The following is a 25244-nucleotide window of genomic DNA, read 5'->3' on the forward strand; positions in this document are numbered from 1 at the left end:
CCAGTAGATATGGAAACTGAGGTAAGTCAAAGAGGAAGCTTGGAAGTGGAGTAAGCTGTAATGCTAGAAACGGGAACTAGTAAAAAGGTGTAGGAAGATATTAGGTAATATGGAAGTTTAGGGAAACTGAAGAATGGAGGGAAAGGATAGTTGAGAGAGGGAGGTGCCAAGTAGCCTATAGGTGGGAAGACAAGAGTGGGGAACAGATAAGGTGATAAAAAGCAGGAGGGTTTTACAGGATACAGAGACAAAAAAGAGACAGAGAAGTGGGTCAGCAGAGAAGGCTGTGGGGAAGGAAATAAGAGAACTGATTCACACCTGTGGTAGAATACATGTGGAGCATACATGTGGGGGAGGGTTGACAGCATTATACGGGGAAGAGAGAACAGTCATGGAGGCTTAAAGAGAGGAAAGCCACAGGAAGGTTGAGAAGCCTTACAACATTTTCCTAGCCCAGTCTGGGTAGGCCGATACTGTAACAGTGTCTGAAGTGACAAATAATCCCAACATGGGTCTGAGAAAAGGTGAGATGATAGAACTGTTGGATAGCTCAGCGGTTTAGGTATCTGACTGCATAGCCAGAGGACAGATTTTTGATTCTCCACAATGCCTCCTTGACATAGGCTGGCCTTGATGATCCATAGGATCCCTTCCAGCAATGCAGTTCCAAATTATTATCACATTATACCACAGGAAATGATGAGATGCAACAGATTTGCAATCTTGTCTTAATTCTCTGCAAACAATGAATTTATGGAACCTAGCACTTCAGAAGCTGGATGGATAGCTCAGTGACTTGGGTATCTGGCTGCAGACCCAGAGGGTGGGAGTTCAATTCACCCCAGTATGTAATGGGAGAAAGGCCAGTCTGTGTAGCCTTCAGCAAAGCTGCCTAGTCCCAGGATGCCCCCAGAAGAGAATGGTGAACCACTTCTCAGTACAGTATGTGCTTCTAGGTAAGTCAGCAAATGGCAATCCAGCAGTCACACTTTATGGCCTGCCAGGTAACTGAGGCCAGAAACGGAGAAAGCCCATAATTAGAGCTGAAAGCTTGTGGATATTGCAGAGAAGAAACTGAGATAGTCTATTATTATTATTATTATTATTATTATTATTATTATTATTATTATTATTATTATTATTATTATTATTATTATTATTATTATTATTATTATTATTATTATTATTATTATTATTATTATTATTATTATTATTATTATTATTAAATTTCTATGTCACATTTCTCCCAACAAGGGACCCAAAGCAGCTCACAATATTAAAATTCACACAATTTAAAAACACAATACTCTAAGTTAAATATTAAAAGACAAATTAAACAATATATGATTTAAAATACAATTAAAAGATTAAAACATGAAAACATTTAAAAAGATTAAAATTTTCTACTAAAATGGGGTTCAGGGATTCAGTTGTAATTGTTAAAAGCCTGCCTGAAGAAATGGGTCTTTAGCTTTTTTCGGAAGGATAGCAGGGCAGGGGCCATCCTGATCTCCCGAGGGAGAGCATTCCATAGCCTGGGAGCTGCCACAGAGAAGGTTCTCTCCCGTGTCCCATCAGCTGTGCTTGTGCTGGCAATAGGACGGAGAGGAGGGCCTCCTCTGCTGATCTTAAATACTGTATAGAGAGATACGGTGCTTCAGGTAGCCTGGACCCAAGCTGTATCCTGAAAATCAATTACCAAGCAAAGCAAATTAATTTGCATCATCCCTGACAAAAGAGAAGGTCCTACTACAAAACCCAGATGCTTGTACTGTATTAGGGTGCAGTTACATTATGAAAATGAATTGGGAGATGGATCAGGGGTTTTGAAATTGGTTTAAAGTCACATGGTAGACATGTGGCTTTTGGTCAGTGTATGCATCCTCCTGGGGCAATTTTTAATTTTAATCTGTGTTATAAAGCAGTTAAGGGGGCAACACTTTTTTTAAAAAAATGGTTGCATCTGAGGCTTTGTCCTGTGCCCACCTGCTCTCATACCGGCTGCTTCTCACAGCCACTAGCCACTGCTGTTGTAGTGTTATTTTTTAATTTTTTTAAAAAAATCTCACAATCCGGCATAGTGCTAGTTCAGTATGACAGATAGAAAAAGGTCAAAACAGATCAGACTGCAAGGTTTCCCTGCAGCCTGACACATGTACACAAAGATACACACAGAGAGTGGGGTGGAGAAGGAGAGACTGAGGGACCAGGCAGAGGGAAGACACATCTGTGCCTGGCTAAAAGAAAAGGGCCAGTGAAATTTACAAGATCAGCAGTTTCTAGGCTTGTGAATGAGGGAGCCCTTTCCTCTACCCTTTCTCTGATTGGACTGCAAGGTTTCTCTGCAGCCCAGTCCTGGCATCCATTACTTGACAAACCCCACAGATACAATTTACTCTGACAGAAGCATTCACATATGTCAAATTGATTCAAAATAATCAATTTCACCAGTGATCTAAACAAATGACCTTGCAGCTGTGTAAAATATCTCAATTTCCAACCAGAAAATAAGACTTCTTGGGCAAAAAAAAAAAAAATAAAAAATAAAAAAAAATCAATTCTTGCCTGTGCATCATGTAGTCCTAATTTTTAAATTTGATTTCAAACAAATTAAACACAATTCAAAAGTAGTTTTTTCCCCCATGTGTAACCATGCCCTTAGTTAAGAATTTCCCACTTCCAGTCATGGGCTATCACCCACATTTATTTCTTGTCTTACATACGCTGTTTTCCCAACCTGAAGATGTCAGTATATGTCCGGTGGGCCGTGTTTGGCATGGTGAGTCCCAAGTTATTGGAGGGCAGGTCTAAATGGTAGTTTTGAGGGAAAATACCAGCTCACTCACAAGAAACATGGTACAGTAGTTGCTAATAAAATCCCTGTTTTTCTTAGGAGATAAATAATCCAGAGTTTCCAAGATATTTGGGCAATCAGTCAGAAACTCTGTTTTCTACTGGCACAATCCAGTGAGACTGTCGGTTGGGAGTCAAAGGTGGAACACCCAACCAATGAAGGAACATAAGCTCCTTCAAGTCTAGAATACAATTACTTAAAATTATTCCAACCTGCAGTTATAAATTAGTGAGGGTCTCCACAAGGTATGTTTTCCTTCTACTGATGAGTGCTCGCAGATAGAGCCTGCTTGTCTTGCACTGTGGCAACACTGTGGGTATCTAGCCAGGTGTCCCTAGTGACGGGCACCCATTTTGGCTGATTCGGCAGAAGGCACAGCAGTCAATGGCACATGTGCAAATTTTCAATATATTCAAAATATAAAGCAAAACAAAAACCTCTTTATTGGGCTTTTTTTTAAAAAAAAAAAATCTCAGATTTGCAGAAAATTGTATGCTTTTAAATGATCTAACAACAGTAGCACCGTACCACGGGTTTCATAAGAAAGTTTGGTTCCACGACACTGATCATTTTAGAAATTATTCACTACTTCCAACTTCTACTACTTTGCTACCTTTTATCAGTTTAAGTGGTATTTGCATGTTTTGATTCACTGGCAGACTTCCTGAAAGGATTTAAGTAGAGGTTAGATTTAATCATGCAACCATATCAGAAGGTATCTAATTCCATTTAATCCATCTCCATGTGGCAAGGCAGGGTGATCTACCTGCCAACGTATACATGTCAACACACACGTTCCTTACTATGGTAAATCATGACCAGGTGCCCTTCAGAAATATATCCTGCAGGGCAACGAGATTCTGATGGCAGTAGTATGGGAACAGAGCAATTTGCTATAAATGATCACAGAGTCAGAGAAAAAGAGGCGTTACTGGACTTGCTAACTTATTTCGCTGTGTACAAAAATCATGGGCACAAGATCACATCTAATGGATTGGCCCCCAGTACATTAACATTGCTGGATAGTTCAGTCATTTGGGCATCTGGATGTAGAGCCAGAGGCTGAGAGTTCAGTTCCCCCACTAACGGGCTGGACTTGATGATCCATAGGGTCCCTTTCAGATCTGCAGTTGTAAGATGACGATGATAATGATGACATTTCGTCTAAATGAACTAGACTGACTCCTTAAAGTTGAGCGAAGGGTGGGGGGATTGAAGCACAAGTTGCAGCTTTCTCAGTAATGATGGCGGTGCACTCTCTACATCCTCAGAGGCATCCTTATTCTCTCCCATCTTCTATGCCTGAACTCAAGGCCTGGATGACATCCAGGATCGGGCCCAATTCTCCCCTTGTAGCCGTGAACTTAGAGCACCGATGAGATCTTTCTCCCGTGTTATAAAGGCACGTTTTATTCTGCCTTGCTTCGCTCGGAGTCCAAGAGGCTGGTCTGTCGGCGTGCATCCATGCAGAGAGAGCTGCTCGCTCGCTTCCCTCTCGAGCGCCTGCCGCTACAGAAAGCCTCCGTGTGTGCGTGCGCGTGTGGACGGGCGAAGAAGAGCCGGGCGGATGGCGAGGACGAGAGAGCCAGCTCCCCCCTTGCTCAAAAGGCAGCAGGGGGAGGGCTCTCGGCGGCTCACGTGTCCTCCTTCCTCCTAGGCCTCCCCCCCCTCCCCAACTCGCCCCATCTCCCCCGTGCGCTCGCATTCTGCCAGGCTCTCCCATCCATCACTGCAGAACCAGGGTGGAGGAGAAATGACCCGCTCCCTCTTCCTCCTGCCCATGCCCGGCTCTACCCGGGTGCGGAACTGATTGGCTTTGGGAATCCAAACCGCCCTTCGCATCGCTGCCTCGTCTTCCCTCGCCTCTTGCCGCTCAGCAGCAATTCGAGAGGGAAACAAGGGAGAGAAGGGAGAAAGAGGACCGGATCCGAGAGAATCCCAGATTTTCAATGCAAAGCAAAAGAAAACGGAGAAAGGGGATCGCCGCCGCCGCCGCCGCCGCCAGCGCCACGATCTCTCTTGTTGCTCGCGTGCTGTACCAACTGGTGCCAGCCCTGGTTCCGATTATGAAGGCATTATGAGCTGCCCGCTACAGAACTGGGTGTTGACTGCTTTCCTCTATCTGCTGCTTTGTCATTCAGGTGAGGAGAGTCTCTCTCTCTCTCTCTCTCTCTCTCTCTCTCTCTCCTTTCTTTCTTTCTTTCTTTCTTTTTTCTTTCTTTTTTTTTTGGCTTTAAAACCTTCCACCGCACTTTTCTTCTCCCCAGCCTCTCCTCTTGCATGGCATGGCATGGCATTGGGGAGGCTGGGGTGGGAAGAAGCCGGGCTACCCCGGCAGGGTGGAGGTGACAAAGGGAGTGGGAGTTAGCGGTGCCCGCATCTCGCCCCGGTTCCACCACCAGCTGGTCCAAAGGCGGCCGGGCTGGTTAGTGACTCCGCCTCGCCTTGTTTGAATGGGGCACTTGGGAGGGGCAGGAGGTGAGCGGGTCGCAAGGTGCCGCTGGTAAACATCTCCCTCACTTGGGTCAGGTTTTTCTGACATCCATCCCCTCTCCCTGCACACGCGTCTACACCCACATCCCTCCCCACCCGCCCACCCCGCAAACAAAGCGGGGACTGCAGCCTTTTCTGCTGCATAGACACATTTTTCTGCAGTTCCTTCCTGCTCTAAGGTGGAGATGGGTGAGCAACAGCTGGAGGGGGGGAGCTCAAAATTACTGGTCGGATTCTGCTGTGGGATTTAGAGGATAAGGCAAGGGAGCCCCCCCCCCCCCGCCATACACTTTTGAGGGGCATGGACCAGGATTATGAATACACTGCACAGTGTTGGGTGGGAAGTTTGAGAATTGGGGCTCCTGGGAAAATGACACAAGCAGGAAAGGAAAACAAAAAAGTCATTGAGCGCACACAGAGTGCATTCTCATTACCATTGAAACCAGAACAGCCTTTCCACATATCCAAGAGTGTTGGGCAGAAGAGGCAGCCCAGGGCATGGGGATTCTAGAAAGGCTTTAGTTAGTTTGCTTGTCTGCTTATTTTAGCAGAGAAGCAGGCTCAGAGGGAGCATGCCCAGTACAAAGCTAAGCAGGACCTGTAAAAGGGTCATGCCCTTGGCAGTGGGGAGAAGGGGAACTGGCTTAGGCCAATACGGAGGGGGCTGGCAGGGCTTTGGCTAAGTACGGGGAGCGTGTGAATGGGCAGCTGCTGTTGGGTTATCATTCCCGTCAGCCCTAGCTAAAATAGCCAGCGGTGAAGAAGGATGGAAGTGGTAGTCTAACCACATCTGCCCCCATCTGAAGCCTGTATATTGGTCTGCATCACAGCCTGGAAAAGTTATTTTAAGACTACAACTCCCAGCATCCCCCAGCCAACATGATGTAATCCAGAAAAGTAATGGTAGATTTTACAACCCTGGGTCACTTTTTTCTGCCTGCCTGTTTTATGCTCCATGTTTTGATTTCACTATGGACATGCCAGAAATTTGCCCAAAACCTGTGCTGAAGAATAGCCTTGGAATGCTAGAATTCTCTCTCTCTGTGTGTGTGTGTGTGTGCGCGTGCGCGCGTTTCCTGAGTTCAACTAGTCCAGTAGTTCTTAACCTTGGGTTATTCAGGTGTTTTTGGACTGCAACTCCCAGAAGCCTTCACCACCAGCTGTGCTGGCTGGGGTTTCTGGGCGTTGCCGTTCAAAAACACCTGAGTAACCAAGGTTAAGAACCACTGAACTAGCCTGTGCTCTCCCTGAAGGGCTGCACTTTATCTGTCGGTCTGCAGATCAGAATGGGGCATAATGTGGTGATTTGACAGCATTCATGTGGAAGATCTGGGCTCAGATCCCCATTGAGCTGTGAAGCTCCCTGAGTGACCTTGAGCCAGTCACTTTTGCTTAGCTTAGCCTGCCTTGCAGGAGTGTTGTTGTGAGGATAAAGTGGGGAGGAGAGGAGCTGTGCAGCGGAAGCACCAACGAAAGATTTTTTTTCAGCCTAAGACAAAACAGCAAATGGTGCCCATCACTCATCCAAGTCAAGGAACCTAGTACTCAAAGCAGACCAAGTCCTTTGGTCCATGAGGCAGAAAATCTCACAGACATCTCTCTCCATCCCGAACACTAAAAATGCAGTCCTAAAAAAGTAGATAACTAACAGCTGCACTTGTCTGATACCCCAAATCTGTTGCCTCAGACAGGTGTCTCACTGCCTAACAGCCACCTTAAACTTCTTGGAAGAAAGCTGGGGTGCAAATGCAGCCATCATGAGTAAAATTAAAAAGCAAAACAGTGTGTCTTCCAGACAGGCTAGTTAAAAAAAACCCTCATCAGCAACAGCCTTACTGAGAGTCCTTCCCTCCTTCCCCTCTTTTTTTATAGCACCAACATGACATTTCTTCCTTCCTTCCTTCTTTTTTTCTCTCTTGGAGCAGGTTTTGTGAAGGCGGATACACAACCTGGTGATTCGCGGAGGCGGGTCCAAAACACCAGCTGGCGCAAGAGATGGGGGGCCTCAGAAATAATCTACCCCACCCGGCTCATGGAGCAGAGTTCTGGGGGAGAAATCCAGAAGCCTCAGCTGGACACCAGGGTGAGAAAAGAACTTGGTGCCAGCAAAGGAGGAGGCGGAGGAGGAGGAAAAGGAGACAATCCTGTAAGTGAAACCTGCAGGACTTGTTTCCTCAGCATTTCAAATATTGCTTCCCTCCCCCCTCATTTCCCCCCTCTTTGTTTTGTTGGGCATTGTGCTCAGGCTCTCAGCATTCATGCGGGGGTTGCGGGTGGGTGAGAAGAGCAGACTCCAAGCTGTTCTGGGAAGACAGATGGCATGCGCGTCGAATGGTTGGGTGGCAAGGACGACTTCCAGCTTTTTAATAGGATCCTGTTGTTCCATGTCATGGCAGAGCCGGACAGCCGGTTAGACAGCTTGAGCATTTGTCCAGGCTGTATTGACAACTAGTTCCATGTGCTAAGACCTGTGAGCAGTCTGTGGGCAACACCGCCAGCTGTGATGCCCAGTGATGGATCCTTGGTGGATCTTGGAACATCTTAGCATCTTTACTGTATGCGACGACTTGACTGGTGGAGTGGCAGGAATGTGGCATTTTTCCCCTTGAACAGCAACCAAGAGAATACATTCACCCCAACCAGTAAACCGTGCTTGGGACACAACTCCTGCAATTATATACAGTCATGGCCAAAAATATTGGTACCCTCGCAATTCTGTCAGAAAATGCAACCTTTCTCTCAGAAAATTGGTGCAGTTGCAAATGTCTTGGTACTCACATGTTCATTTCTTTAGTTTGCGTTGGAACAACACAAAAAAAGAGAGAAAAGTCAAATCTGATACAATCCCACACAGGAACTCAAAAATGCACTGGTCAAAATTATTTACACCCTTAATATTTGGTAGTACTCCCTTTGGAAAAAAATAACAGAAATCAATTGCTTCCTGTAACCATAAATGAGTTTCTTACATCTCTCTAATGGAATTTTGGACCACTCTTCTTTTGCAAACTGCTCCAGGGCTTTCTCCCAACTGCTCTTTGGAGATCTCTCCACATATGTTCTATAGGATTCAGATCGGGACTCATTGCTGGCCATTTCAGAACTCTCCAGCACTTTGTTTGTAACGGTTTCTGAGTACTTTTTGAAGTGTGTTTTGGGTCATTGTTTTGCTGGAAGACCCATGAGCTTTGGTGGAGACCCAGCTTTCTGACAACTGGCCACTACATTGTGCCCCAAAATTCTTTGGTAATCCTCAGATTTCATGATACCGTTCACACAGTCAAGGCAACCAGTGCCAGAAGCAGCAAAGCAACCCCAAAACATCTTTGAACCTCCACCAAGTTTGACTGTAGGGACTGTGTTCTTTTCTTTGAATGTCTCATTTCTTTTTCTGTAAACAGTGCCATGATGTCCTTGACTAAAAAGCTCTGCTTTTGTCTCATCTATCCACTGTACGTTCTCCCAGAAGGAATGTGGTTTTGTCACATAAGTTTTGGCATACTGCAGTCTTGCTTTTTCATTCCTTTGTGTCAGTAGTGGTGTCCTCCTGGGTCTCCTACCATAACGTCCCTTTTCATTCAGATGATGACGGATAGTGCAAGCTGACACTGTTGTACCCTGTGTCTGCATATCAGCTTGAATTTGTTGGGAAGATAATCTGGGTTCTGTATCCACCACTCGAACAACACTTCGTTGTAATTTTTCAGTAATTTTGCTCTTTCAGAGAGGTTAGCTACAGTGCCATGGGCTGTAAACCCCTTGATGATATTGTGCACGGTGGACACAGGAACATTAAGATCTCTGGAGATGGACTTGTAGCCTTGAGATTGTCAATGTTTTTCCACATTTTTCTCTCTCAGATCCACAGACAACCCTTTACACTTTATTCTTTTCTCCATGCTCAGTGTCACACACAACACAAAGGTTGAGTCAACATTTCTCCAGTCAACTGGTTACAAGTGTGATTACTATATTGCCCACACCTCTTACTTGTGACAGGTGTGACTAAATACAAATGAAATGAGCATCACATGTTTGACAAGCAGTTATTTCTTACAATTTAATTTTGGCCAGTGCATTGTTGGGTTTCTGTGGGGGATTGTATCAAATTTGACTTTCCTTCTGTTGTGTGTGTGTGCGTGTGTGTGCGTGTGTGTGTGTGTGTGTGTGTTGTTCCAATACAAACCAAAGAAATGAACATGTGAGTACCAAAACATTTGCAACTGCAACAATTTTCTGAGAGAAGGGTTGCATTTTCTGACAGAATTGCAAGGGTGCCAATACTTTTGGTCATGAGTCTATATGGCAACACACATTTGGCATTTCACAGCTACATACAGTGGACAAGATATAAAGCAGTTCCTCCTGGGAATGAGATGGTGATGCAATACAGCTACTCACATGTGGAAGTTGTCAGCTGGGGGAGGCTTTAGATTAGAGTGTAGCATGGCTAATGGTTTGTTATTATTTATATATTACATGTGTATCCCACCTTTTCCTTCATTGAACTCAAGGTATGCAACTCTCCTCCCCCATCTCCCCTCAACCCATGTAATTTTCACAGTAAATCTGTGAGGTAGGTCAGGATAAAAGATAGAATGACTGGCCCGAGGTGGGGACTAGAATTGGCATCGCCCAGTCCCAGTCCAACACTGTAACCTCGTACACCACATTGACTCTTTGAGACTCTCTGCCATCATTCGTCTCTTAAAAATAAACTAAAAGTAATGCTAAACTTCGGCTGCTGGGTAATATAAATCTAAGCTTTTGTCAGAGGCCTTGGAAAACCATCCTCCATTCAAGAGCACCATAGAAGTTGGACGGGGAAAAAAAGACCAGAATTTATAATCAGGCTAAATAATAAATGGCTCCAATCTGCCATTCAGTCTTAAAGCAGGGGGGGGGGGAAGAAATCCCACTGCATTATCATGCTTTCTCTGATTTAGCATACGTACATTTAGAAGTAGCATCTGCTATATTAAGGATAAATGTCAAAAGTCCTATCCTGGTTTTTGTGTCACAGAATAAAGGAAGATTAAAGAGTTGGGGAATGATGGTAAGGGGGCAAAAGGTTGATGGAGTAGAAATCTCCGGTCCAGACCCAGAAGTTACTTTTTTTAGGACTCCACAGAATTGTTCTGAGGTATTCTTGAAGCTGAGGGATTCTTGAAGTTTGATTCTGAGGCTATGTTGCTGAGGGATTCTTGAAGTCCCAAATCCTGGTTCATGTCCCACTGTTAACCCCAGTCCCCAAAATGGGAACAACTTTGACAGAGGAACAAATTGTATCAGAAGGTGGTAGACTTCCCTTCTTTCCTCAGAGATTTTCAGATTAAAGAATGGACGGGCATCTGGTAGGGAGTCTTTAGCTGTGGATTTTCTACACTTGGAGGAAGTTGGAAAATATGGTCTTTGGGATCTTTTCCAACCCTACAATTTCCATGATTCTAGGTTTCTACTTTTAATTTACAAAATCTTCAGTTTCCCCATGACTCTGTCAGTTCATATCAGTCTTTTCCCAGGAGTGCAGTGGAACCAGGCTCAAGAGGGTCAAAGCCCTAGCCCGTTCTGCTTAGTAGGGGTTGACGTCATTGCCACCTGCCCTCCACCTTTCCTGTTCTTCCTAAACTTAGCTGCAATCCTCATAGTAAATAAGAGAAAAAGATTATTTTTCTAGGATTCATGTATTGTTGCAAGCTTTCTCTGTTCTAATGTTAATATTTGAAGCTGGTATAGTCTTGAAGCAATTGAGAGCCATTAGCTGTACAAATGACCTGCTCTTTATTAGTTGATATGGTATGCTCTTTATTAGTTGATATGATGCCAGTGTATCTGGATTGTCTTGGAGTGGGAGGTAGCTACCAGGCTGTCAAGAGGAGTATCTGCAATTTCAGCTTTACAACCATACCACTACCTCACTCTCATCATCTCTGTTAACCATTTTTGTGTCTATTTTCTCCTTCCCTTGCTGGTTTTTAATTGGTGGGGTTAATGGAGGAGCATGGATTAAATGGTCTCACACACACCGCACCATACCATGGTGTAGGTTGCAATGTACTAGTTAAATGTCTGTGGTGTACAGAGAATAAAAAAGACCAGAATTGTTTTCAAAGAAATTTGGACCTCTTAAGAAGAACAGTTATAATGATATGCTGAAGTTACTCATAACTGAGCAGTGGCAAGGGATGATGATCTGGGCCACAGGTCATCAGATCATTATATTTTCAGTGGGAGGACATTCTCAAGTTCTCAGCTGCTCCTCAGTGTCAGGAAATCCAATTTTGATTCCCTCATTTTGTAAATTTGATACAGGAAGTTACAGGAAATGAGTGTTAGCTCACAGATAACAGGTATTCTGTTATACTGGAGACTTCTGTATCAACCCATATTGCTGAGCTCCACCGGTTAAACTTTTTGTTGGTAGGGAGTGTAGCTTCCTTACACACCTCTGCCACAGAATGCACTGCCTGCTCCTGTTTTCATAGTAGTGGCAATAAAGGAATGGATTGCTCCGTATGAAGCTGCATCTGTGAAGGTGTTGGCATGAATATGCTTTAACAATGTGGAAGTGGATGAATAGGAATCAGGCTTCAAAATGAGAATCATTGTGTAATGCTCTGAAAGACACCTGTTTGGGGAACACTGGATGTATCTTCCAGAGGCATGGAACGGCAGTTCACAACATGGGCACTTGAATGGCTTGCTGGAGAGGATGAGAGCTGTAGTCCAACATGTCTGGAAGATAAGTTGTTGGGAAAGGTCGACACAACCTGTTCCATATCTCAGTGTTATTTAATTATCTTTTGGGCATGCAGATATCCCCCTTCTTGCTTTCTTCCCTCCATTCAGCATCTTACGCTGCCTCTTGTTGCTTCCTTTCCTTTGAAATTTATTTCCAGACCTGAACATGGGGGAACAAGTCTGTCCGTGGGTATTGGCATCAGTGATAAAAGGAAAATGGAATCTGCTGAACTGGTTTGGAATTACTAGTGAAGGGGGACACACTGCCAGTTTGATTCTTAAAGGGCAGTTTGAGGAAAGCAATTGTTGCCTCCATGACCCACTTGTGAATCTCCGTGTTGCATCTGATTGCTTAATGTTCGTTTAAAAAGGGTTTTTGACTAGAGGGACTATTGGTCTGATTCTGAACTCATAACAGTTATTTTTGGATTACGACTCCCAGAATTCCTGAGCCAGCATGGGGGGGGGGATAGTGGGAGTTTTAGTCCACAAAAGTTATATTTCTGAGCTGTGGTTGATTCAGCAGGATTCCTCCTGTGTTGGTCTACAGCACTATCCCATTCTTTCTCCAAAAGATAATTAATTTTGGAATGGGAGTTAGGCAAGTTGGTGGCTTCCATGTGTCTTGGACTACAGGTCCCATCAGGCCATAGCCAGCATGACCCACGTCACGAATGAGGGAAGCTATAGTGCAAAACATTCAGACTGTCCTGGGTTGTCTACTCTTGATACTGTATAGAAAATACAATGCCACAAGATACAGAGCTAGGCTGCTTGCCTACAGAGTGATGCCATGTTGGTCCAGAAGGTAAGATGTGCCCATGGAACAGCTGAAGTATCCAGAGCTTTGCCACACACAAGGTGGATGATGGGGGTGGGTGGGGAAGAGTTAGGTTTCTTGTTGCTCCCTCCTCCCACCCCACCCTCATTTTCTTTCTGTAGTAAAAAAAAACAATCCAGAAAATAAGGATTGCAGTCACCGCATGTAAATGAGGGATTTGAATGCAGTGATTGAAGGCTGACCCCTGGAATGCCCACTTTTGGAGGGGAGGGGCTGACCGCTCCCTTTCCTCAGTGTAACTGGGGCCTCTGGGGGCAAGCTCAGAAGTAATGCGTTAGATTTAATACATCATTTGTATGAAATGGGAGAAATGCACCCAATTTTCAGGAAACAGCATTGTGAAAGCAACATTAAAACATCAATCAGCTTATTTAGTTAACGTGTTCTTTCCCAGCTTTCCTCTGAGGAAGAAGCGTCCTCAGCCCCATGTGAGAAATCCTTTTCTGCTGGAAAAGGGGCACCATCCTCACCTAATCTCAGTCACTCTCTGGCGGCTCTCCAAGAGGGTTCATGTTGCTTTACGCACTCAGTTTTGAAAGAACAGATTGGCACGGGTGGTCCTACTGTTTGCCCATCTGACCTCTGATACTTCTCTTGAACAGTGGGGAACTGCACAAGACAGCTGCTGCAAAGGAAGAGACTGTTTGGCAAACCAGATGTAGCTGCATTTGCCTCTAAGGATCCTGGTAGCCACCCCCACCCCCACCACCAATGCAAATGTATAGGGGGCAGATCTATATCACCAGCCATGAGCCATGTTGTTTGAATGGAACCTGCATATTGGAGGAAGTCTATCTCCCATGGTCAAATGCAAGAGGAGAGTGGTAGAGAATGGCTGTTGCGGTTACACCTGCCTGAGAACTGGCCTGCTGAAATCTTGTCGAATAGATTGACCTTTCAATCTGATTAATCAGTGGGATTTCTTCATGCTGGCGATCTGCTGGTTTGAAGCCAGGAGACCTTTTTGTACTCATCCTATCTCATGACTGGAACCCTTGAAATAGTTATGTTTTTGGGCAACAGCTCCAAGAATTTTCCTGCTAGCATGGCCAGTGGATTCCAGCTGACAGTTTTTGAGTATTTTGGTCATAAAAACTAACTTTTCCAAATTCTAGTCATGAGAAGAAGACGGGGGGGGGGGGAGAGAAGAGGGGGTTAGGTTGGGGAGGGAATGTTATACAAGCAGAACATTGCTCTGCACACAAAAAAAACTTCCTTGGGAGTACATTTGAGAAATACAAGCTCTTCTTTCTTGCAAAGAATAGAGATATATTAATGGCTTTATTTTTAGTGTTGCAATGCTCTCTTGATATATCAGCATTCCAATTATAACTGACAGTTACATGGAGGGATAAATTCTCACTCAGATTGTTAGATTTGAAATGCATGCACATGGCATCGTATTTTCATTGTATCCCAGATTTGGAAAGCCCGCAAAACCTTTATTCTGCCTTTGAACCTCTTGATCTTCTTCCTGTGTCCTGACAGGGAATTTGGTGAGAAGTTGTTGTTTTTTTGGTTGTATGGTTGCCTCCCCCAATCTAGTGTCCTATTATCCCCAACTAGCATGCCCATGGTGGCTGAAGATAATAAGATCCATAGTGTAATCTAGGTAGTGCTTGGCTGGGGAAAGCTGTTTTATGGGGCTGCCCATTTTTTCCCCTCTCTCTCTCAGCTGCACAATGATTAAGGAGTGCTTTTATGCTCTGAAATCTTTGGCTTGGCCTTTCTTGAGCACTGAGACGTTGCACAAGAGTCTGGAGGAACGTGTGTTGGAGAGACTTACAGGAAGCCAAACCCTACCTGAAGGGTCTCTTGATTGGTTTAATGCTGATTTCTGCTTTGTAACAAATGGGAAGTAGTTGCACTAGGAACTGACATCTGGCCGCTGAGGAGATCCAGCCCCATCCTCTGAGGGAAACTAGGAATATGGAAAGGAGAACAGCTAAGGAACTTTCTTGGAAGACTCAGAGCCTTGGTGCCTTCCCAATGCAAAATGGCCTTCTTACAAAATATACAGGGTGCTGCTTGCAGATGGGCAGCTCCGAGTCATATCAGTCAAAACAGTTGTTGCAACTCTTCCAGTTCTCCTTCAGATGTGGTTGAGGCCATTACATTTTCCAGATGTGTGATCAGAGCAAAACGTTATTTTTAAGAAGTATGTATATGATATACTGACGCTATCTATATCTCAGTAATGTAGGTCCTGAAGACTCATCCTATCACTGTTCTCTTCTTCTTCTTCTTCTTCTTCTTCTTCTTCTTCTTCTTCTTCTTCTTCTTCTTCTTCTTCTTCTTCTTCTTCTTCGCAAAAGCCAAACCCCGCTTTTAAAGCTGCAGTTGCTTTTCACTGCTCCACTCTGAAAGGTGCTATGACTCTGGGAATGGTAGGCAACATGTGGCCTCCCAGATGTTGTTGTACAACTCTTGGCATTCCTCCTCATTTGCTCTGCTCTCTAGGCTTGATGAGAGCTGCAGGCCTATAACATCTGGAGGGCCACATGTTCCCCAGACAGACTTGAACATTAGTTCTAGCTGAATTCAGTACAAGCCGCTCATGCCATTAGTATTTCTCATTGATTTCTGTGGGAAATAAGGTCAATTAACTCAGTCCAGATCCAACCCAATAAGAATAAGGAGGAAGCATTCCCAGCCTTGAGACATTCTCTTTATATCTGATCCTGTTTGGGGAACATTTCCTGATGGGTGGGAGACAGTCTCAGTGCAGTGTATTTGGGAAAGCAGCAGAAAGCATCCCAAAAAGGTAGTAATTATTCTATGTCAGGCATGATCATTCAATCACATCTGACACAGATATTTGCAAAGTCAGTCATCCCAAAGGAAGCAAACTGCAGGAGACGTTGAGAAGCAGGAGCAGTAAATCATAGAGAGATGCAATAGGCAACCTCCTTTGAGGTCACTGGAGCTTTTAGTGATTTGATTGACATCTGATTGTGTGCATGCAGTTTTCTGTCATGACACACATTGGGAATTACTTCTTGATTGGCTTAGGGCCAAGCTATATGTAGAGCAGTAAATGCAGAACTGGCTCACCCAATGTCTCTATTGATGGTTTTCTTAATAGGAACTTAAAGTATTCTCAAAGGCTTTCATGGCTGGGATCCGATGGTTGCTGAAGGTTTTTCGGGCTGTTTGGCTGTGTTCCGAAGGTTTTTCTTCCTAATGTTTCACCAGTCTCTGTGGCTGGCATCTTTGGTGGACAGGGGTTAGAACACAGACAGAGTTCTGACTCCTGTCCTCTGAAGTTGCCAGCCACAAAGACTGGCAAAACGTTGGGAAGAAAAACCTTTGGAATATGGCCAAACAGCCTGAAAAGCCTACAACAACCGTAGGAACTTAAAGGTTTAAGGCCCCTGAATTATTGGATGAGGAAATAGAACTGGAGCGGGGAACAAATCTTGCTGTAAAAGGTATAATGACCCTCTTACTGTGCTGCTCAGAAAATGTGAAATTCATTAAAAACACACACACATGCTTAAGGTATTATCTTGTGTAAGTGTCTTTGGGTGCAAAAAATGACATAGGACATGGGCATAGAAGGTGGCCTTTGCTTATGGGGAAAAGTTACTGAGGCATGCTTGAGCAGAGGTTACAAAAATTAATTTTTTGAACTGTAATTCCAAGAATGCTACAGGCAGCGTGACTACTACAATGCTAGCTAGACGTTTCTGAAAGTTATACCATATTTTTCGCTCCATAAGACACACCTTTCCATAAGACGCACCAATTTTTTTAGGAGAAGAAAACAGGAAAATATAATCTGTTTTCTTCGCTCCATAAGACGCACAGGCTTTCCACCCCGCCTGTTTTGTGGGGAAAAAATGCGTCTTATGGTGCGAAAAATACGGTACTTTTAAAATGTAACTTTTCCAAGGCCTGTACATGAAGGGGTTCTGTCCTCCACTGTTCTCATTAAGAAAGTTTCCTTTCTCAAGGTTTTCAATCCAACCATCCCTCCCCCCCAGCTTCCCCTCCTCTTCAAACCTCTGTCACAGATACCCTTAAACGCTCTCTCCTGTAGGTGTATGAAAGTGTTAAGGTAGATTAAATGGGTGGTGTGCAGAAGATCTCATCCATAATGAATAAGATAATCACTCAGCCACAGTGGGAGCAAAGCTAGAGTTGCTGGGGCTGGCTGGTGTGGTGGAATTGGGGGTGGGTGGGGGAGGTATCTGAGTGCCCATAAGCACTGCCAACAACTGTGAGTGAATGGTTTAAACCCCAGGTCACCCAGACCCAGGAGGCTGGCAGGAGTCTCGGGGAATTACTGTGCTTCTCCGGTTCTTCAGATGGGGAGACAAATCTTGGAGCAAGTTGTGTACAGCCTAGAAAAACTCCATGCTGGCTGGTGGATTGTGGGTAAGGTAAAGGTTCCCCTTGACATTTAGTCCAGTCGTGTCCGACTCTAGGGTGCGCAGTGCTCATCCCCGTCTCCAAGCCATAGAGCCAGCGTTTGTCTGAAGACAGTTTCTGTGGTCACTTGACCAGCACGAGTAGACACGGAATGCCATTACCTTCCCACCAAGGTGGTATCTATTTATCTACTCGCATTTTTACATGCTTTTGAACTGCTAGGTTGGCAGGAGCTGGGACAGGCAACGGGAGCTCACTCCATCTCATGGATTCGATCTTACGACTGCTGGTCTTCTGACCTTGCAGCACAGAGGCTTCTGCGATTTAACCTGTAGCGCCACCATGTCTGTCTAATTTTGGGAGTTGTAGCCAAAAAAAAAGAGCAACCCTTTTAAGTTCTGAAGCGTGCCACACTTCTGTTAAATGTTGTACCTGTACATAATAGCAATATGTGTTCAAAACACTTGATGGTTTTCTGTCTGTCTGCCTGCCTACCTGCCTGCCTATCTATCTGTGTCTTTTAAAGCCTTAAAAAAACTGCTTGGAGTTGTTGGAGACTGCATTTACCACTGTGACAGGGATGGGATAAAAGTGAATTAATAAAAATAAAATGAGAAACAGTGGGAAAGACTGAAATGCTTCTGTGTGTGTTAAAAGACTAGTTTCATACAGGCGGCTTCATCTGGAACTGCTTTTCTCTATTCAGTCCTTTTCATAAAGAGCCTATACCCCAGCATTGCAGGAATATTGCGACCTAATGCTTTCCATGTAGTCTTCCGATAACTTTTCCCCTCAAAGCTGATTTGCAGGAACTTTTCTTTTTTCTCAACAAAAGGTCAAGTCTGTTAAGCACCAGAAACAAAGAACTGAAGTTAAAAAAACAAAAACTATTGTGCCATCAATTAAAAGCTTCTTCCTTTCATATGCCTTCCAGTTTAAAATGACTAGGGGATAAAATATGAATTCTTCTGTAATTAGCTAAATGTTCTTTTTTGCCTGAAAGGCTAGGGGTGATTACTATATTACTTTCAATTTTTTAAACTATAAATGGAACCAAATGCTAAAAGGCAACTTATAATTAAAGTTCCCTCCCTGTGGGATAGGAAGCTGATTAATTAAGTAGCAATTCTTAAACAAGTTGCATCAAACATGAAGGAATAAAATAGTCAGAGGTTGCCAGGAAGCTACTAATTAATGTTGCAGAGGACTTTTCTTGAACAGGATTTACTTTTTGGTAATTGTTGGAGAATGATCTTGGCCATGGGGAAAGTGAATTGCTGAATAGTATAATGCTGTATTAAATGTCACATGGCATCACCATTTTAATTCTGCTTCCAGTTAATTGGGGAAAGGCAATGATTTGGCTGTGATAAAAGGCACAAGCATGATGAAACTGAAATATCTGCTAACCAGCCTCTGTGCATCTGAGATTCATGACAGTGATTCTGTATCCAGAAGGCAGTGATTTTCATGTAATCATGCTATAGTTTTGTGGAAGTAAAAAGGCATGTAGGTTTACTGCATTTTGCACACTCTATATTCTCCAGGTTACTAGGGTAAAGAAGAACCTGGGTGAACAAGTATATGAAAATTTAGATGCTATACATGTGCCAAATGAAAACCTGTGGTTGACACACTGCCTGTGCATTTTGCCATAGCGCATGCCTTTTACTGTATTGCTTCATAGGTAAATCACTCTTAATATTAGTTGACTTCTAATATACATATAAACAATCAGAAAATCCTAAAAGAATAAAATAAGCATTCTCAAGCAAGTATCAAGTTGTAACATTCACTTGTAGAGACTGTGCAGCAGGCAATGAATCCCATCCTTCTATGTATGCCAAAGGGCATGACATAATGAGGGGCAGCAATTTATTTTTTGCTCTAAAGGAGTTATCTGGTTCTGTAAGACAAACATGCCAGGTGATTATCCCAATTTTAAAGAACTACCAGTATGATTTTTAAGATTCATTTGGAAATGATGACATTTAGATTCTTGCAATGCATGTGTGTGTGTGTGTGTGTGTGTGTGTGTGTGTGAGAGAGAGAGAGAGAGAGAGAGAGAGAGACCCAAGAACAGATTTTGTAAGTAGCATATTTGTTTGTACAGCAACTTGCAAAATTCACAGAACGCTGGTTAACCCACACAACAGACCTCTGTGCACAATCAGTTCCTTCCAAATTAAAAACCTGAAGCAACCAGATTTTTATTTTTATTTTTTGCAGAGGATGAAGTCAATTGAGAATCAGATTTCTAAAAGCATAACAGAATTTGTAGCTGTTCTTCCTGGTTAGTCAGAACCAGTTCAGTGTACGTGTAATGTGAGCATTTTTGCTGGAGCGTGTTACTTACATTGAATCCCCTTTGCCATTTGGGTTGGGTTTTGGCCGCTCTACAAACTCAACTTTCTATCTTTTAATTCTTCCTCTTCTTGTTCCCTACTGGAGTTTAGATGTCATCATGGCCCCTGACTTTTGTTGTGGTAGCTGCAAATCCTGGTGTTGTGCTGTATTCATACCTGGTTCCAACATTTTCCAACTAATAACTTCTCTCTGTTGCACTTTTTCTCCATTTATTATACGTGGACAAAGGCTTACCTTCTTGCTGCTCATATCTAATTTCAGCTCATATATAATCAAATTTAAACAATATTATACTGAGTGAGTACTGTACATCATATAGCCTTCCGGCCTTCATCCTATCAGATCTTTGCAACACCATACATTTTTTCAGATATGTCCATTTGTCTGTCCTTTCCATGTCCTGTTCAGTAACGTCCTCTTATCCCATATCTCTGAAATTTATTCGGGAGTTTTAGAAGGGTGACTTCTTGAAAAAAAGCATTTCAAAAATCCAGGTATACATACATACATACATACATACATACATACATACATACATACATACATACATACATACATACATACATACATACATACATACATACATACATACATACATACATACATACATACATACTTACTTACTTACTTACTTACTTACTTACTATCTATCTATCTATCTATCTATCTATCTATCTATCTATCTATCTATCTATCTATCTATCTATCTATCTATCTATCTATCTATCTATCTATCTATCTATCTATCTATCTATCTATCTATCTATCTATCTAAAACATTTTTACCCTACCTTTCTCCTTAAGAGGGACCCAAGGCTGCTTACCTCAGTATAAAACCATATTAAAACACTAAAAACAGTAGGTATATAAATATTTTTTAAAGAATCTAAAAAATACCACATTAAAATTGTAAACAAATTGAACACCAAAAAGCAGCAAGGCATAGCACTCCATTTAAAACCCCTCTCGGATAGCCTGTGACTAAGGGAAAGCCTCTCTGAAGAGAAAGGTGTTTTGTCTGCTTGTGGAAGGACAACGTAGATGGGGCCAACATGTCCTCTGGTGGAAGGGAGTTCCAAAGTCTGGGTGCAGTAACACAGAGGCTCTCTCCCATGTCCCCACCATACACACCTGTGAGGGTGACGGGACCAATAGAAAGGCCTCCCCTGATAATCTTAACATGTGGTCCTTGAGATAGTTTGGACCCAAACTATTTTGGCCTTTAAAGGTAAAATCAGCATTTTGAATTGTGTCTGGAACTAGACCGGTAGCTAGGAGAGCTGCTGTAACAGGGGGTGAGCCTTGTAACCACCTCCAGTTAAAAATTAATAGCTGACAATATTGGTGTGTTATGTGCCATTCCATCACATATGACTTATACTGATCCTAATATGGTTTCCAATGTAATGTATTTAAGGAATAGTTTTATCAGTGCCAACCCCCCCCAATGAATTTCCATGGCCAAGGGGTGTTTGAATCCAGGTTCCCTGAGTTCCAGTCCATCATCCTATCCCTTACACCACACTGGGTATCATATGATACCTACTAGAGATTATTTCAGGGTCTGGATTCTTTCAGGATTGTCATTCTGAATTACAATAGCTCTTACTTGATTCAGTCCCAGGGCATTTAAGTTACAGATCCCAATTCCTATTGATTTTCCAGCCAAGGCATGCCTATGGGGATCTCTGTGTGACATCAGTGCGCATCAGATATTTGAATCCTGCTGTGTATTCAAATGATTATTAGATTTTGGGATTAAAAAAAAAGACAGATGAGTTATTCTGACTCGGTGTATGATCAAATGGGGATTTGTCCTGTGGTTTGGTTCCAGTCTGGGGATGGGTTGACTCACCTTTTTTTTCTGATGACCATATGATGTATGGGCAATTGTGAACCAACCTATCCCTTATCCTTGCATCTGCTCCTTTTTGGTTCTGGTGTGAGTGATCACTGGGATTGAACCAAAACAAATGGCTTAAGATGTCACTTTGCATAAGCTCCTTCAGTTATTAGGAAATTGAAAGCTTCCTCCCATTCTCCTGTGGAGGAAGAGACAGAAGAGGATGCCAATATTTTTTCCCCCAAAGCACTTGTAAGCCAGTGCTGAATTGGTTGAACAGCCAGCCAGTTCAACATTATGCTACTTATACACATTTATTTTTAAATTGAAAGCCTCCTCCCATTCTCCCATAGTGGAGGGGACAGAGTGGGAATCTGGTTTTGTTATATATTTTCTCTTTTTTCCCTATTTCCGTTTAAATGGAGGATGGGCTAAATAGTGTTGCCTGAGGTATGGTGTTGTTTCCTGCTCAGAAACCACCCTGTCCTTGGATAAGGATGCAAAGAGTGCCCCAAATGACATTGGCACCTCAAAATGATCCTGTTTAGGACAATCCAGCCTATTCATCTATTCATCCCTCACTAAACTAGTATCCCTTCAACCTTCATTTCAGCCTCTCGTCTCCAATGGATAAAGCAATTTTTTTCTAAAATCAGGAACTACATTGCCTACAAAATATCAGTGCAAAGAAAGAGTTAAATATGTTCTTTCGGTTTGCTATGTACAGTGAAAGTGTTTCACCTTTTCGTCATCTTTTTGATTGCAGCTAAATATGTTGCACTCCTTCTGTCTCTCCCCAAAGATCTTGTTTTTCAGCCCTTGAAATGTTCTCAGAACTTCACCCTGAATTTCACACGCACACACACACACACACTGCTCCCCCTCAACTCCACCTCAGAGAAAGAAGAGAGAGCACACAACAGAGAAAATGGACTGGCTCTCACATTTTGAGTATTCTTCTTGTTCGATCTCAACCATTCCCTCCTTTTGCTCTCCACTTCCATTATGCAGCCAAAAATTGCATTAGCCCAATTTGCTGCAGTAGCATTTGAGCAGGGCTTAATGAGAGCCAGAACTCAGTCCCTAGAAGCTTTTAGCCTGCTGCCTACCTACCTTCCCCTCCTTCCCACCAGTCATTCTGACTACCCTTTCCACTCAACCCCAACTTTTCTGCCAACAGCACACAGTTCCTGCCTCTCCCCGGGATCTCTGTAAGGTTGTTTCCCTGGCAGAATTGATCCTACATGTCTCTCTCAGAAGGTACACTTAAATAAATAAATATATAAATAAATAATGTTGGGATTTCTTCCCAGAACACTGGCAGTGCGTTCTGGACTGGGAAAAGGAAGCACTTTGCAAAAGGTATCATTCACTTGCAGAATTTACTGCTGCAAGATGTGAGGACAAGCTCTAGTTTAGAAAGACTTTAAAAGATATTAGACAAACAAATAGAGCAGGTTTTGATGTTTTTATTTAAACTTCAAACCCATCATCCACAGGCAGCATAGCTAATGGCAAGGAATTGTGGGACTGCTGGTCCAAACTGGAGATGGGCACGAACCTGAAAAATTGTGTTTTTTGATGGTGTGTGGTCGGCACGAACCACGAACCAACCAGAAAATTGAAATGTGAACTGATTCAGTTCATGGGGAAGGGGGGAGCACTAACCTTCTCCAGTTGCCCCACTGCCATGGTCCTCAAGGAGCTTGGGAGTTGCCTTCTGCACATGCACCTGTGCCCCAGCTGATCAGGGCAATCAGCTGGGGGTCAGATGCCTGTGCAGAAAGCAGCGCACAGGCTCCTTGAAGGCTGTGTTGCCGCCACGGCTGTGACAACGATGACCTCTTTCAGTGGCAGCGATAATTGGAAAGGCCACAACGAGGGCAAGGTGCAGGATTCTGGCTGGGTTGTCGGGGAAGGCAGCTGCTGTTAGAGGCACTGCTGGCAAGATTTCTGCCTCTTCCTTCTCCAGCATTGATGCTGCACTGGCATGGGCCCCCCTGGCCCAGCTCCAGCTGGCAGTGGTAGTCCCAACATCATAGCACATGGAGCTCACTCTGGCAAGATGCTTCCAAGGCACAGGCTTGACCTTTGGAGTTGCGGGGCAGGACCAAGACCTCTTTCCAATCACCCTCTGGCTCTGAGACTTCCTCCTTGCTATAAGTATCAGCCACCTTTTCCTGAGTGTTGACCCAGTCCCCCTATTCTTTTTGGGGGGTCCGACAGGTCTCCCAAGCTCCATGACTCACTTTGCCCACTTTCCCTCTCACCAGCCATCCCCTTCTCCTGCTCCTGTGCCTCCTTGACAACCCTCAGCTACAGAGGGACCTCAGACCCCTTGTCCCCAGAAGGTGTTTCTTGCCCACGATATTCTGCCCTCTCTCCCAAGACAGGTGCTCCCATCCCTCACCTGTCTCAGAACCAGCAGTCACTGGCTCTAAGGGTGTCACCTGAGTGTCTCGGGTGGGGACAGAAGGCCTGCCATGTGTGCTAGCACTGATCCCCTCACAGTACACCAATATAAAACATTTAAACGTTGGAACAAGCAGCCATAAAACCAATTAGTCAATTCAAGTTCAGACACACTGATTGCTAGCATCTCCATCTACCTGATACCTGTGACTCCAAATTGAACAGATTGGTTTTCAAACCTGTTTTAAATTTGTCCAAACCTGGTTCTATATGGTGGTGGAGTGGGAGAAAGTTCCACAGCTTTAGACACTCACAGGAGAATGCCGGAAGCCTGCAATTTGCCGCCTAAGTCCAAGGGACCACCAGAAATCCTGACTCTTCAAACCAAGCCCTCTTAAAGGAACATGCCATGCCACCAGCTCTGCCAAATAGTTAGGACAGGAAAATGCATGGCTTTAAATATCAAGACAAGGATCTCAAAATATGTCCTTGACCTGGCAGCCTGCCAATACAATGCCCTATGGTGATAGGAAATATCGGAGTAATGCAATAAATCTAGAAGCACCCACCGTTCCATTATTCTGTACAAGGATAATGGCGTGGAGTAAAGAAGGAAGACCTGCCAAGAGATTACTGCAATAATTCAGGTGTGAAACCATGAGGCCAGGAACAAGGAGCTCTCTAGTCATAGAGCAGTGGATTGGGTGAATGTTAGCAAGATGGAAATTACATATGTTGCCTGTTCGCAATTGTTCACTAAAATGCCAAGATTTATGGCCTCCAAAATGGGAGTTACCGAACAGCTCTGGAGGAGAAGAGATGGTCAGAGGGTGGATGAAAATCTAAGTCTTCGGTCTTATCCACGTTCAGCTTCAAATGATGAGAGGTCATCTGCTTTTTACATGCTTTGAGGCAAATGTACTCTTCAAAAATTGAGGCGCATTCGCAGGATTATTATTTCGTATGCAGTATTCCATGCCTGAGCCTTGGCATTGTGAAAACAGTTTCTGAAGATAAATCCTGCCTTGTTAAAGGGGGTGGGGGAATTCTTGTAAGGATGCTCAGTTGTTAGGAAATATTTGCATAGTTTGTCATAGGCAAAACACTAGGTGTCTCTTGTCTGTTTCCTCCCTGTCTGGAAACCATGTCAGCTGCTGGCTGAGGTGCTTTGATGCCACAGAACGTTCACCAGCATTCTAACTGCTGAATGTGAAACTGTTAAAATTGAATATTGGCAAGCAGTTTTTGTCTTGGTTTGTCTGAGGCAGAAATCTTGTATAGGAACAAAGAAAAAGGAAAGCTAACATTCCACTTTCCTC

General features: G+C 43.7%; 1 protein-coding gene across 7 annotated transcripts in view; it reads left to right on the forward strand.

Annotated features, from left to right (window-relative positions):
* Positions 1-4406: 4406 nt before the first annotated feature.
* ADAM11 (ADAM metallopeptidase domain 11) overlaps positions 4407-25244 on the forward strand; it is an 88022-nt gene continuing 67184 nt past the window's right edge. For all 7 annotated transcript variants that reach the window (XM_073004145.2, XM_073004146.2, XM_078377801.1 and 4 more), the window contains exons 1-2: positions 4407-4995; positions 7273-7493. In XM_073004145.2, coding sequence (XP_072860246.2) covers positions 4932-4995; positions 7273-7493 — 285 coding nt within the window. In that variant the 5' untranslated portion in view covers positions 4407-4931. The remainder of the gene's footprint in view (positions 4996-7272; positions 7494-25244) is intronic.

The sequence above is a fragment of the Pogona vitticeps genome, chromosome 6, assembly GCF_051106095.1.
Source record: "Pogona vitticeps strain Pit_001003342236 chromosome 6, PviZW2.1, whole genome shotgun sequence".
NCBI classification, from domain to species: domain Eukaryota; kingdom Metazoa; phylum Chordata; class Lepidosauria; order Squamata; family Agamidae; genus Pogona; species Pogona vitticeps.